Source organism: Schistocerca nitens, chromosome 2 (assembly GCF_023898315.1).
Source record: "Schistocerca nitens isolate TAMUIC-IGC-003100 chromosome 2, iqSchNite1.1, whole genome shotgun sequence".
Lineage (NCBI taxonomy): Eukaryota > Metazoa > Arthropoda > Insecta > Orthoptera > Acrididae > Schistocerca > Schistocerca nitens.
The window spans coordinates 678,447,771-678,464,084 of record NC_064615.1 but is presented as its reverse complement, the minus strand read 5'-3'; the positions used below and the strand labels follow the sequence as shown (position 1 = coordinate 678,464,084).

General features: G+C 37.8%; 1 protein-coding gene across 1 annotated transcript in view; it reads left to right on the top strand.

Annotated features, from left to right (window-relative positions):
* Window positions 1-12,156: 12,156 nt before the first annotated feature.
* Window positions 12,157-16,314, top strand: part of LOC126236806 (nudC domain-containing protein 3-like) — a 69,871-nt gene continuing 65,713 nt past the window's right edge. Inside the window, exons 1-2 of the mRNA XM_049946397.1 lie at window positions 12,157-12,319; window positions 12,410-12,529. Of these exons, the coding sequence (XP_049802354.1) occupies window positions 12,222-12,319; window positions 12,410-12,529 (218 nt within the window). The 5' untranslated portion in view covers window positions 12,157-12,221. The remainder of the gene's footprint in view (window positions 12,320-12,409; window positions 12,530-16,314) is intronic.

The window sequence follows — 16,314 nt, the reverse complement described above, 5'->3', positions numbered from 1 at the left end:
GTCGGTGTGTCGAAATCAAGTGCACAGCGTATTCTTAAACGTCATAAATTTCATCCTTACCATGTTCATTTACACCAGGATCTTCATGGAAATGACTTCCGCAATAGGGTCACATTTTGTCGGTGGGCTCAGCAAAAACTTCTGACTAATCCAAATTTTTTTGCAGATGTTCTCTTTACCGACTAGGCATCATTCTCAAACAAAGGAATTGTCAATATGAGGAATATGCATTATTGGTCCGCAGACAATCCAAAATGGCTCCGTCAGGTAGAGCATCAATGTCCATGGAAAGTTAATGTTTGGTGTGGGATTATTGGAGATACCATTATTGGACCTTTCTTTATAAATGGCATCCAAAATGGCAGACAATACTCCAGATTTATATGACACAATGTTACTGTTCTCTTGGACACCGTACCTCTGAACCGGAGAATGGTCACGTGGTATCAGCATGACGGATGCCCTGCACATAACGCCTTACGAGCACGACGACGTCTGAACCGTAAGTTCCTTGGTAGGTGGATTGGACGAGGTGGCCCAGTTAGGTGGCCTGCCCGATCTCCGGACCTTACACCGCTGGATTATTTAATTTGGGGAGCAGTAAAGGATGCTGTTTACCAACATAAACCAACAACACCAGAGGACATGAAGCAACGCATTATTGATGCTTGTACAGCCATCAAAGAGGAAACAGTAGCACGAAGTAGGGCATCCTTCATCCGCACAATGACCCTATGTATGCAAGCCAATGGGCATCACTTTGAGCATGAGATGTGAACACTATGTTTAGTATGTAGTGCTGGTATCACAGTGGAAGTTTCTACAAAGGGCCATTTTACCCAGTTTGCAACAATTTGTCATTTAACGCATTAGATAAACATAACATTGATAATTATGTGATAATAAAACTAATTGGTTAAACATGTTTACATTCATCTTCTATGTGCTACCTGAACTTCCCAAATCAAAACATTTTTACCTAAACAACGGTAAAACGTTTAGTCCACTTGCTCGTTTCACTAAAACCATCAACATGAATTTTACTATTATGAGTGAATGATTAACTGTCACTTGCGCTAGATCTACAGTAAAGTTAAGTTTTAACGTTGAACGGCATTACCTTCTTAGTACCGGATTAACGATAAGCGAAGTTAACTTTGTGACTAACGTTTCAGTACACAGATGTGTTACAGAACCGCATCACCCCTCGCCTATGGGATAAATACCTGCTGGAATGTACGACGTTAATGCAGGATGGCAGCAGACCGTATTATTCGTTTCGAACCTCTTGATAAGTATGGAAGTGTGTGTATGCATGTCAATCACATCACGATTACGGGCAGCATGGGGTTCACGCCTGAGCCTCAGGACGTGCGCTAGTAGCGCATGCCTGGTGTTTCAAGCATCAACTTCGCGTCTTAATATCTCGAGATGTAATGGGAATATTGCGATGCAATCAACGCCGTTGTGTATGTGCTTTGTCATGCTATGGATTGCTGAAGATAAAATATAGGAGGTGCATTTAAAAAGACATAAGTTTGTGTTAAACACACATGCTTTCGTTTTAGAATGTTTCCAAATATGTACATTCATGGGCCACAGCCCTACATTGATACCGGTGAAAGTCGTTTTCCAATAGCTGTTATTGTTCCAGAGATATTTTGGGTGGACACGATAGCTGGGACACCCTGTATAACTGAAGTGTCAATTGTTGTTACCTCAATATGCTTTATGTACTGATAAATAAATGTCTTTCTCTTTACTTGATTGCAATTTCGTTAACCTCTGAAGCTTTAGGTTCCGGATTTTAGAAAATAGCTGCTTGGACTTTCTAATAGGTCTCATAGGAACGCATTTTCTACTGGCATTGCATGGTCCTACCTTATTTTTGTCTTGTAACTGGTACTCCCTCTATTGTGCTTTGTTGTCCACTCTTGGTACTGTTGTCTTCTTCCTTCTAATTTATTTACTATTTCTTTTTCTTTCAGTTAGTATTGTTCCCGTGTTACATCATCATCTCCATCATATCATCAGCGTACATGGAACAGAAAGATTTATTAACATACATGTACATTCATTGTCTTAACAATACTAGTACTCACAATTTTGCTCACTACGTATCGTGCCTATCACTTGTCGCCAATTTATAATATAATAAAAAAGGTTAAGATAAATGGAATTAACGATATTATTTTTTCGGCACTTGGACAAGCACAATAAGCTGGGCTATACCTGTAAACGCATTCATATTAGTTCCACATGAACGAAATATTCTTTTTCTTGCCATAGATTTGTGCTTACCAATTAGTAATACTACGTCCGATTGCCCTAGCCACCTACAACATCTTGTCCATGCCAACATTGCGTTAATCAGATCTTCGTGAATACTCTGAAGTACGTAGGTGGGCTTCAGTTCTTGTTATTACAGTACTACTTGGAATAACGACTCTTACAATCTTTCACTTAGAAAAATAATACTACATTCTTTCCTTCAATGCACATAAAAAATACAGACTTGTCACTTATCCACATGACTAAAATGGCTACCTCTGATTATGCTCTAAAATAACATGCATCTACTTTCGTTCATTAGCAGAGAGCAAGTCCTTCCTCTTACTGGGTAACAGGAAAAAATCATGTTTTTTAACATTCGAGAATCAAAAACAAGTGATGTCAGGAGCAGGCTTAACGCTTGGCTACCGCTTCACCTTTTCTCTTTGACATTAAAGTAAACGAAAACATAAAAGCAAGGAATGCAAAAGGTACATCACACTCTCACTAATTACTGCAGATAAATGATGTATTTTTGAAGCAGGAGCTTTTTCCCAACTGCTATGTAATTCACCAACCTATAGTATCATAAAGTAATCAGTTTCATAGACAGGGCCCGCTCTAGGGCTGAACATTATGGACTTTTGCCGGGTGGCAAATTTGAGAGGCGGCATTTTGGGATGGCGTGGAAAACATGTTTTATAACAGATTTCTACTTCGTGATGGTCGCTTCACTAGGTTGTCCAAACTGTGGAGTTCGGTCTGCTGGGAGGAGTTACATAGGAAGAATCCCCCTGGCGTTGTAGCGAAATCCTTTGTTGTCTCCAGGCTGAAAAGTCCATTTACAACCTGATCCAGGAACCGATGTTTGTAGTTAAGCTTTTGTATTCCCATATACCACTTACCTCCTTAACGCCACTGCTCCCTCCATTAAGCTTACCCTATCTCACTCACTCATCTCAACGAAATTCACAGTAGTATCATGTTCGGCTGGAACGAATGTATGACGATGAGCCTGCACCGACCTGGAGTGATTTCTGCCACCATGTCGGTTGTGACACAGTCTGGGAGGATCTGTTACATCAGGAGATTTCATTGGTGCTGAACATATATACATGCAGTTTTTCTAAAATATGCATAGTTGATTAAAATGTGTTAGGCAAAAGTATCCCATTTACCCTTTTAACAAAAGCCCATTCAATTATTAGTTTATAGAAGAACGAAGGTATGGAACTATTTCTGCTTGTATGTATACGTATGTATTAAACTGGGGATTTAGAAACGTCAGGAGGCTTAGTCCCACCGCCCCACACCGAACCCAGGGTTATTGTGTGCCCAGTGGAACCCCCCCCCCCCCCCCCTCACTCCTGGGAACGTCTGAAACCAGACGACTGTAGCCCCAATGGTTGCGTGGTAATTATGGTGTATGCATACATGGAGACAGTGTTTGCACAGCAATCACTGACAAATTGCAGCTGTGGTGGAATAAGGGGAACCAGCTTGCATTTGCTGAGATAGATGGAAAACCACCTTAAAAACTATCCACAGGCTGGCCGGCACACAGGACCTCAACATGAATCAACCAGGCGGATTCGTGCCAGGGACAGGCAAGCCTTCCCACTCGGGAAGCAGCGTATTAGACTGCGCGGCTAGCTGGGAAGTCTTATTTCTGCTTCCTCGTCTATTAGTTTACTGGTACACATTTTTACTTGGATATTATTATTTCAGAATGTCTGAGGATCCTAAAAGGATGTCTGGCTGTCAGTAAAAAATGAGGTCAGAAAAGCAAGCTAATATTTAGAAACAAGCTGGAGCTTTAGCCAATTATTTACAAGGTAGTTTCGGTGGACACAAAACAACGGAGCGTGAAGCTCAAGCATTGAATCCGGATCGACAGAAAGGAAATGAAGATACATTATTTCAAGATAGTGGTGGAGATCCACTAAAGAAGTGCATTTCCAAACCAAAAGTCAGCACATTGTTACAGACTGAAAGTATTTCACCATCCTTGAGCTTGGATCCTGCTTTCTGACATAATTTTAGGAGATGCAGACAGAAGTTTTTTCGTGACACTTTGTCTGATTATAGATTTCTGTATGATGACACTGGTCATTAATTTAGCTAAAAGCATTATATTCATCTTTTAAGAATTTGGAAGCAAGTCACAAGTGACTGGTTAGTTTATTCCACTTCAAAAAACTGCATATACTGTTTCTGTTGCAAACTTTTTGGCTACATGTCTAGCTCTCTCTCAAAAGAAGGTTTTATGAGTTGGAAGTACATCACTAGAACTTTAAAAGAGCATGAAACTTCTAAAATCATATTCAGGCTGAAAAATCTTGGTTAGAATTCAGTCAAAGGTTGAAAACCAGTCAAACTATAGATTCAACTGCTCAAAGAATCACTAATGCAGAAATAAATAACTGATACCAAATGCTGCTACACATAGTATTAATCATTAAAATTCTAGGTAAAAGTTGTTTAGCTATTGAAGGCACAAGCGACAAACTCTTTGAGTACAACAATAGAAATTTTTTACGAATTGTTGAGTTAGTGTCTGAATTTGATCCTGTTATGGGGGAACACAAAACAACAGAGCATGTAGCTCAAGCATCGAATCCATATCGACAGAAAGGAAATGAAGATACATTAGGAAGAAGGGAAAGAAAGCTCATTATCTTGGAAAAATACACAGAATGAAATAATAGACCACGTTCATCTTCCTATTATATCTCACATTACTGATAACATTAAAAAGGCCAAATTCTATTCAGTAATTTTGGATTTCACAGCAGATGTAAGTGTGGTGGAACTAATTACTCTTATAATCAGGTATGTTTCGAATATCAAAGCCGATTCTGATGAGGTGGTGAAAATTTACGAAAACTTTTCAGGATTTCTTCCAGCTGGAAGGTCTACGGGTAAAAAACTCTCAGACATTTTATTTGAAGAGTTTCGTGAACAAGAATTAGATGTGCAGGATATCATAGGACAAGGGTATGACAGTGGAGCTAATGTGAGGGGTGGTAAAGCAGGAGTGCAAACTAGGATTAGGAACTTAAATCCAAGAGCGTTCTATGTACCTTGTGCAAACTACTCACTCGACCTAGTGGTTAATGATATGGCAAAGACATCCTTAGAAGTCAGTTTCTTTAATACTGTCCAGAAAAATATGTGTATCTTTTCGGCATCTACTTTTCACTCGGCAGTACTTTTGAAACATGTTCAAGGATTAACTTTGAAACCTTTAAGTGATACTAGATGTGATAGTAGAATCGAGGCTTTATCGCCTTTAAGATTTCACATTGGAAATGTATATGATGCTTTGTTTATCATTTTTGAAAATGATGATACTGATAATTCACTAAGAGAAGGAGCTTCAGTTTCATTAAATTGTATTAAACAGTTTAATTTCATATGTTCATTAGTGACATGGCATAAAATTCTACAGTGTAAAAATCCAATAAGTAAGCTTCTGCAGACAAAGGATTTCGAGTTATCAATAACACTAGACCTTCTGAAAAACTTAAAGAATTTCTTTCAAAAACTTTGATTGGATGAGTCTTTTGAACAAATTCTTATAGATGAAGGAGAACTGGCTAAGGAAATCGACATTGAAAGCAATTTTGAGTCAACAATACCATGGCATAGAGTAAGAAGAAAAAAGTTGAGTTTCTTGTATGGGAACAGAGATGACCTGATCGAAGATACAAAAGAAAACCACAAAATAGGTTTCTTCTTCGTCACACTTGATCAGGTATTAACTGCATTAGAATTTAGATTTGAGCAACTGAATCACCACCACAACTATTTTCACTTTTTGTATGACATACACCAGTTAGAAAATATGTATAAGGAAAAATTAATAACTTTCTGCAAATATCTGGAAATTATTTTACCTGATGGTGAATCAGGTGATATAAATGGCTTAAAATTGGCAGAAGAAATATCTGCTGTTTCTGCGCTTTTGGTTAAAAAGGAAAGCCAAAGGCATGTGCTGAAATAAACAACCACCCTAAATTTTACTCCAAACCTTAGCATTGAACAATGAATATTGCTTACCATCCCTGTAAGTATTCCATGTGAGAAAGTAGTTTCTCCAAGTTAAAAGTAATAAAGAACATTTTGCGCTCGACAAATAAGCAAAATCGATTGAATGGTTTGGCCATATTGGCGATTAAGCATGAAATAGTGGATGAAATACACTTAAAAGAGGTAACTAAACAGTTTGCAGTATTAAAAGTGAGGAAAAAGATTTTTGAGACTTCATAGCTTGGATCCTTTTGTAAGGTATAAATTGTTTTGTGATGTGCATTATATGTTTGAAAATCCAGAAACCAAAACTTAAAAATGATACCTAGTTACCTAATGATTTATACTACAAGTTATTTGCACATTATGTGTAGCGAATAGCATTAACACTTTTCTGACAGCCGACAGGTTTGAATGCACTATGAATAAGGTTAAATTTTTACTGGTTAAATATATTATTTATAGTCTTCAACGTTTCAGTCTTTATCGTTCACTTAAAGCACATAAATTCTCTTCCGCTGTGTGTAAATGTTATGGAGTGCTATTCACAGGGTAAAGAATAGTTCTGTTTACTGCATTTTACAATATCTACCTAACACTATTCCTGACTCTTCGAAGGGCTTATGTTTCTGGTTTCATACTACAATATATTACTCACTCAACAGTGTTCAGTTTTCCGCTCAGTTTTTCACTCTTTCGTAATGTTTGGCAGTATTCTGTGCTTTTGGGGCATATTGCTTCCATGCACAGACCAGTCTAGCCGCGATGTTTTGTGTAGGTGAGTGGTAAACAATAATAATGAGGTGGTTGCCAAAAAGGACTTACTAAGCGAGAAACGCCGATATTAAGAAACGTAGTAATGAGACTGCACTACATGTTTATTTTAATTATGCATCATTTAGTGTCTTATACAGAATGTAACTTTGGAAATTGTTTCAGTTTAAAAGTCCTCAGTGCTATTTGTATGTTTACCTAACCTTTGAATATTATATAGTTATGAGATTATGTTGTACTCGTTTATTCAACTAATGTGTCACTTTCTGCCTTGCACATTATGTAGTTTTGTAACTTATATCCATTTAAATACATGATTTTTACATTATTTAAAAACTAAAATTTTATTACTATAAATAAAATATTTAAATAACCCAATTACAAGGGGCAGGTGCGGATGGAGGTTTTCGGGATGGGAAAGGTCACCATCTGGGTTTTGACAGGGTCATGATTTGGAGTAGTCATTTTGTGTGAAATGAATACAACAACAACAACAACAACAACAATGACGACGACGACGACAACAACAACAATTATATATATAAAATAAATCCCGTGGAGGCCCGGGAAAAGAATAGGCCTCCGGTATGTTCTGCCAGTCGTAAAAGGCGACGAAAAGAACAAACCACTAATAGGGGTAACCCCCCTTTTAGTGTGATGAGTTGGTTCAGGACAGAACTAAAAAAGCCTCGGACAAGCGCCGTCATGTACGGGGACGATGCTTGAACCCTATGCCCGGCCACAATGGTAACAACACTGCTAGCCAACTGGAAACTGATTTAAATCCAAATAGAGGTGTTTTGCAGGATATGCTTCCTGCAACCACCCTAGAAGGAAAACAAAGACAGAGGATGAGATAGTCAGATGAAGTTAATCGACACCTCATGTTCTGTTATTACCAAGCAACAAACCTAGGAACCAACACAACTGGATACAGATCACAAGTATACACAACATTTATTACCAGATACCCAGAATTAAAATTTTTAACAGAACAACTATTAGATGATCAGATCTGTGTAATAATAAAAAATAACAGGATACACCAGTCAGAATTAGAAAACATCAAACAACAAGTACAACAAATACTGGAACAAAATAATGTGCAACCAGAAGAAGAAGAAAATACAGTAATGCACTCAAACATCCCAGAGCAAACAAACAAAGAACAACACGCATCAATTAAACAAACAGAGGAAAACGAAATCTTAAAACAGCCACCAGAACAAGTACAAATAGAACACAAAGTGACAACATGTTAGATATAGAAGAAAAATTTCAGCTAACATATATAGAATACAAAGACACAAATACAGACATTAGACCATTCTTGCATAGACCGCCAAATAACCCACAAGTCGAAACAACAATAAAAACTATCAACACAATCATACACAACAAAATAAATGAAAACACAACTATGGAAGAGTTACTACTACTGGTTTATATAGGAGCACTCACTACACTAAATATACACACTAGGCAGAGATCAGAACCAACCAACACTCAGAAGAAACCCACAAAACCAGCATGGCAACACAGTCTACAGATCAGAATAGAAAAACTGAGAAAAGACATTGGACAGCTAACACAATTTATAAGAAATGAAATGTCAGAAAAAAAACGAAAAAGGTTAGGTAAAATCTCACAAGAAGAAGCGATAGAGCAATTAGATGAAAAGAAGCAGAAATTACAAGCATTGGCCAAACGACTTAGAAGATACAAAAAAAGATACAATAGATAAGACAAACACACATTAAAATAGACAATCCACCAAACATGACAGGTATGGAACACTTCTGGAGCAACATATGGTCAAACCCGGTACAACATAACAGGCATGCACGGTGGATACAAGCAGAAACAGGCACATACAAGTTGATACCGCAAATGCCTGAAGTAAAAATTTTGCAACATGAAGTCACCCAAGCAATTAATTCTACTCACAATTGGAAAGCCCTGGAAAAGATAAAATAGCAAATTTCTGGCTAAAGAAGTTCACCTCAACACATTCACATCTAACTAAATTATTTAACAGTTACATTGCAGACCCATACACATTCCCTGATACACTTACACATGGAATAACTTATCTGAAACCTAAAGATCAAGCAGACACAGCAAACCCAGCTAAATATCGCCCCATAACATGCCTACCCACAATATGCAAAATATTAACTTCAGTCATTACACAGAAATTATTGACACATACAACACAGAACAAAATTATAAATGAAGAACAAAAAGGCTGTTGCAAAGGAGCACGAGGATGTAAAGAGCAACTGATAATAGATGCAGAGGTGACATATCAAGCTAAAACTAAACAAAGGTCGCTACACTACGCATACATTGATCACCAAAAGGCTTTTGATAGTGTACCCCACTCATGGTTACTACAAATATTGGAAATATACAAAATAGATCCTAAATTGATACAGTTCCTAAACATAGTAATGAAAAATTGGAAAACCACACTTACTATCCAAACAAATTCAAATAATATCACATCACAGCCAATACAGATTAAGCGTGGAATATACCAAGGAGACTCATTCCTTTCTGGTTCTGCCTTGCTCTGAACCCACTATTCAACATGCTCAATAATACAAATTATGGATAAAATATTACTGGAACATACCCACACAAAATCACACATTTGCTATACATGGATGATCTAAAACTACTGGCAGCAACCAATCAACAACTCAACCAATTACTAAAGATAACAGAAGTATTCAGCAATGATATAAATATGGCTTTTGGAACAGACAAATGTAAGAAAAATAGCATAGTCAAGGGAAAACACACTAAACAGGAAGGTTACATAATGGATAACCACAGCGACTACATAGAAGCAATGGAAAAAACAGATGTCTATAAATATCTAGGATACAGACAAAAAATAGGAATAGATAATACAAATATTAAAGAAGAACTAAAAGAAAAATATAGACAAAGACTAACAAAAATACTGAAAACAGAATTGACAGCAAGAAACAAGACAAAAGCTATAAATACTTACGATGTACCAATATTGACCTACTCATTTGGAGTAGTGAAATGGAGTAACACAGACCTAGAAGCACTCAATACACTTAAACGATCACAATGCCACAAATATAGAATACATCACATACATTCAGCAACAGAAAGATTCACATTAAGCAGAAAGGAAGGAGGAAGGGGATTTATAGACATAAAAAGCCTACATTATGGACAGGTTATGCTAAAACTTTTGGTTTATTTAAAAAGCCTTAAGAGTTTTAACATAAAAAATTAGGAGGCATTACTATTCAGCATGGCTGCGTGTTAGCGAAAGCGATGTCAAATCCCTACAGGAGTTCTTAGACGGACATTATTTCACAACTAATCGCCACAACTGTTAATACACTTATTCCACTGAGAGATAAGACTGTCAGTATCTTCAAGGTTGAAATGGCTCTGAGTACTATGTGACTTAACATCTGAGGTCATCAGTCCCCTAGTACTTAGAACTACTTAAACCTAACCATCCTAAAGTGGAATACTCTTGAACAGGTCTATTAAAATTGTTTTATATTAAAATGTCACTTGAAAAATTGAATTGGGGTATGATACTAACAAAGCGAATTGAGAACAAATGGAGCACAATAACACAATTTGGCCAATATGTGATGCTGTCAACATCTGAGTGGAGAATATTGTCAAACCGTCAATACTTGACCTTACACGTTCAGTATGTATTGACAATACTGAGAATATTTTGAAGGTCTTTAATACTGCTTGTCCATATTTCTGGTATTGACAATGCATAAATATGAGCCCTCAGACTGTCAATATGTTGTCGGTTTGACAGTAATATTTAACATTTAGGTTCCTCTTTAAGAGGACACTTTCAGTAATATTGTCAAACTGTCAATGTATTGACTATCTGTGTGCGCGTATTGACGTATTGTCAATACTAGAAATATTGATGAGCAGTGTTGATGGATCTCAAAATATTCTCAATATTAACAATACATACTGAACATGTGAGGTCAAATGTTATCTGTTTATGAATATTCTCCATTCAGATGTTGACAGAGCTTCAGGAACCAGCCACGAGGCGTTAGTGTGCACTGTTTATTTTTTTTTATTTCCAATTTCCGTTGTGTACGTACTATAGATTCAATTTTTACGGAGCCCTTTAACACAAAAGAATTTTAATAGGCCTGTGCAAGGGTAATCATTGTACATGACGCTTTTGATGGTTAACGGAGGATTCTCAATTATATTGTTTCATTAATTCGAAAATATAGTGTAGATTGTTGTGTTATATAGCAGTTTTGAAACAACATTTCGATCTCGAAGAATACGTTGTATATCAGCTGCAACTGGTAAGATGTCTGTCAAATACGTGTCAGTTTCACAAAATTATCGAAAGGGCAAAAGAGAAAAAAATATTTGGTGTTAATTTCCTGAACACAGCCTTGCGAGGCAGATATAATTGTTGCATAGTTTTCCATATCATTTTACTAATTGCTGATATTGCAGAATTAAACATCGAGCATTAGAATGACCTTTCTATCGCCAGACATCTCTAAGTTACTATTAATCTCTCGTCGAAAGGGATTTCCTCTCCCATTAACATATTTTGCTTCCTTATTTTATCTTGTATCGACACTAATAACGCGTCGTACGATGCAGAACTCATCAGAAAATAATGTATAACATATTTCGGGTCCCTGATTCTGAAAAGAGTCAGTAAGTTAACGAGTGACCAGTGACTCCATTTTTCCACCAATCTCAGACCCACTTCCCCTTTTCCGTTGTTTTCTGGCACTTGCATGCTATAGTTAACGTAACTGCATCACACGCTTTTGTTTGGGTCTTCGACTCTTAAAACTGTAAAATCGCGATGTCAGCTGACAGTTTTTGTCAATGTTATTGACAGTGTGAGGTCGCTTCAATATATTGTAGGTCTGCCAAGCAAGTATTGTCAATAAATATTAAAGATGTGGATGCCACGTACCTGATTCCAACTACACCCTTTGTTTCATAGTTTGCTGTGGAGATTTTCAGTCTCTGGTTACATTGATATCTTTGGTAGCAATGTTATTGCCCCCACCGTACATCTTTGGTTTTGTTTAGTGTTCAGAACCGCGTATGGCGTCATAAATTGAAAGATGAGTGAAAAATACGATGGTCAGCTTGGAGAAATACTTTCAGATTTAGGACATGCTGTTTCGTTTCTTGACTGCGTATTCGGATTCCTCCATAGACGGTAGCTTTTTGAAACTATATTACTGCGGCGTGTGCTTTATAACTGAGTTACGTGAAACGATCTTCACAGTCTTCTGCGATTTGTTTTCAGAACTGATTTCTACCGACCAGAAGATGGGCCGCCTGCGTCACACGAAGACATTGAAAAAGTTGTTCTCGGCATTTTCAGGAAGTGGCAAGAGCGCACTGAGACAGAACCGGTATCATACAGGTGAATAAGGATGATGCGATGCTTTACATCCCGTAGGGTTATAGCATTTGTTGGTGAATTACTAAGAGTATGCGTCCTTTATGTGTTTTTTTTTACTACAGTGCAATTATACAGTGTCACAAGTACGCCTACTTTTTTTCCCTTGCTTTAAGATTAGTGTACCTTGGTCTACCGTTTATAACAGTCTAACATTTACTACATAACTGCCCTGCGTTTATGGATAAATCGCATTGTACTTCGACTGGAATAATGTTTACTTCTCTTCTTGAAATTCGTTATTCCACACCGTTATTGTGAATTGAATGGTATTTCCCTTAACTTAATAATTTGTACCATTTTATTAATGTACATTTGTTTGCAACAAATTTATAATACAGTCAAAGTTGAAACTCATTATTTCGTATCATGGGCTTCACCACGGCTCTATTCTTTAGGGGGACCTATAATTTTTTGTGCCTGTGTAATATGCACAAATATTTTCTTCATGGGTCTTGGAAGATATTTTTGTGAACAGGGAAGTGAGCCCTGCCTGGGGTAGGAAGAGAAACCGTGTAAAGGGAGCAGCCCCTCTCCCTCGTACAATGCAACCACTACCCATTCGCGTCTTACTTTGCCCAGAACATCCACTTTCATTGTGGACAGTAAACTTTTTTTTCAGAAGCTGTAGGCAGCAAACTCTATGGGCCAGGAATTGCTTTGTCAGTCATTCTTGCATGTTATTCACATCAGTGTTATTACGCACAATATGATTCGATCACCAAGGCTGATTTCTGAGCATTCTGGTCCATATTGCTTATATATGCCATACATCGTCTATGATAAATGGAGAGGGGCATGGTCTTGTGAAACTTTTGCTAGATCATACCAATTAGCCCTGATATCAGAACCAAAAATTTTGTGTGGAGAATAGTTTGTGAAATAAACAAACATGGTTCACCATATGCCTTTCAGGTTCTACTAGTCCCATACCGTACAACCATCAGTTGATTCGGGAGAGTGCTTTACAAGTGGCGTGATTTGTGCCTGAATTGTGTTGGCAATGCTTTCTCATTTTAATGTGTTTGGGTTCTGTTCTGCCCCCGTAGTAAATGTGACTGAAATTATCTACAAGATATATAACAAGAGCGAGCTTCCAGTTTGAACAAATTTGTGGTTTCCAGTGATACTTGTTTGTGGCCATTTTTGTACAAATTATTTGACTACCTTAATAACAAATCCTTACAAGGGAACCTCCCCATCACACCTCCCTCAGATTTAATTCTAAGTTGGCACAGTGGATAGACCTTGAAAAACTGAACACAGATCATTCGAGAAAACAGGAAGAAGTTGTGTGGAACTATGAAAAAATAAGCAAAATATACAAACTGAGTAGTCCATGCGCAAAATTAGCAATATGAAAGAGAAGATGAGCGCAGGAGCATTGTGGTCCTGTGGTTAGCGTGAGCAGATGCGGAGCGAGAGGTCCTTGGTTCAAGTCTTCCCTCAAGTGGAAATTTTAATTTTTTGTTTCCAGTTTATGCCACAAACTCTTATGTTTTCATCACTTTTTTGGGAGTGATTTTCACATCCACAAGAAAACCTAAATCGGGAAAGGTAGAAGAATCTTTTTACCCATTCGCCAAGTGTACAAGTTAGGTGGGTCGATAACATATTCCTGTCAGGTGACGCACATGCCGTCACCAGTGTCGTATAGAATATATCAGACGTGTTTTCCTGTGGAGGAATCAGTTGACCTATGACCTAGCGATCAAATGTTTTCGGTTCCCATTGAAGAGGCACGTTCTTTCGTCGACTAATCGCTCGGTTTTGCGGTGCGGTCGCAAAACACAGACACTAAACTTATTACAGTGAACAGAGACGTCAGTGAACGAACGGACAGATCGTAACTTTACGAAAATAAAGAAAGTAAACTTATCACTCGAGGGAAGACTTGAACCAAGGACCTCTCATTCCGCAGCTGCTCACGAGACCACGGCGCACCTATGCTTATATTATCCTTGATGTTGCCTATCTTGTGCATGGACTACTCAGTTTGTATATTTTGCCTATTTTTTCATAGTTCCACACAACTTCTTCCTGTTTTCTCGATTGATCTGTGTTCAGTTTTTCAAGGCCTGTCCACTGTGCCAACTTATAACTAAATCTGAGGGGGGTGCGATGGGGAGGTTCCCTTGTTAGTGTAAGTGCCAGTACAAAGGTGTGGTGCCTGAAATTTATATAAATTGTATGTGATGAATGTTGCCTTCCTGAAGTAGATAAATTGACAGTGTGACTACGGTTGATCATTTTTGCTTATTGCTTGTCATCCACATATGGCAGACAGTTGCACGTTTGAGAGTTGTTTTGCTGTGAGTGTGAGAGGAAACAGTTCACCAAAACTTTGTGGCAGGTTAAAACTGTGTGCGTAAGTGGGACATGAATCATGGTAAAGCACTTGGCTGCTAAAGGCATAGGTCCTGGGCATAAGTGCCAGTCTGCCACACACCTTTAATCTGCCAGGAAGTTTCATATCAATGCACACTCTGCTGCAGAGTAAAAATTTACTCTGAAAGTTGGCTAAAAGCTACGCAGCAAACACTTCCCACTATTCCTTCCATTCTTGTAGTTTGTGTGTGATTTTCAAACATATGTTCCATAATACATATCAAAGACTTATCCACTGTATAATATAAACTTTCCAAATTTACATTCCAGTTTTAATATTTATAACATAAAGTGTGCAAGTGCGTTAAATGTGGTGCGAATGGAGACATCAGACTACAATATGGATCAACAAATTATCACAACATTTAGTGTGTGTTTACATTTTTTGGATTCACAAATTGACAGCTGAATTATCAACTTTCAACCTAATCTAGACCTCGAGCTTCACTACAGATCAGTCTGTCACCGCAATCAGTACTTCGAGAGAGGGGGAGGGTGTCACTATCACACCCCAGGTGGCAGTTTGGATAACCAGTAACAGTACGTATTGTCAGTCCAGTGGTAGTAGCATAAAATGGATATTTCTGTTCTGTGCGCTCCTCAGCCGCAGAGGCGAGCTAGTTATATTTCAGAAATATAAATGGAGCACGTAGTGTTTTGTGTGTTCAAAAAAACTTGCTATCACATAGGCTATAATGATGTGGTGATTATGAAAAAGAAATCATTTGAAAAGCAAAAATGTCATGTTTTACTTTTTTCGGGATTACGGAAGTGTCCGATTCCACCCGTCTGCTTTGACCCATGGCGCCACCAATATGGCGGAAACGACCATTCTCAACTTCTCCAATATTGCGGAAACGACCATTCTCAACTTCTCCAATATGGCGCCTATGACGTCAATGACCATTCTCAACATCTCCAATATGGCGCCTATGACATCATTACATAAACACAACAAACACATCTCCCTCCAAAACTATAATCAAACTAACTGGACCAGTGCAGGAAATTGGGGGTTTTTTGGTGGGGACAAACTAAATATAAACGCATACAGATACACACCACGATCCCAAATCACACAAAATGACGACATAAAAGCATTACAAAATTCCCAAATACAATATCGACAGGAATCGGTCACTTCCCTTCATCTACATAGTTCAACCATATCACATTGGAATCAAACACTTCTCTCGACCTATATAGCTGAACAACAGCTCACGACACCAAAAAACACATAGCTACGACGAAAAATTGGAAACGATCACTTCCCATGACCTATATAGCTCAAATACAACTGACGATACCAAAAAAATAGAAATCAAGCCCTTCCCCTAAGATACATAAATCAACTACCAACA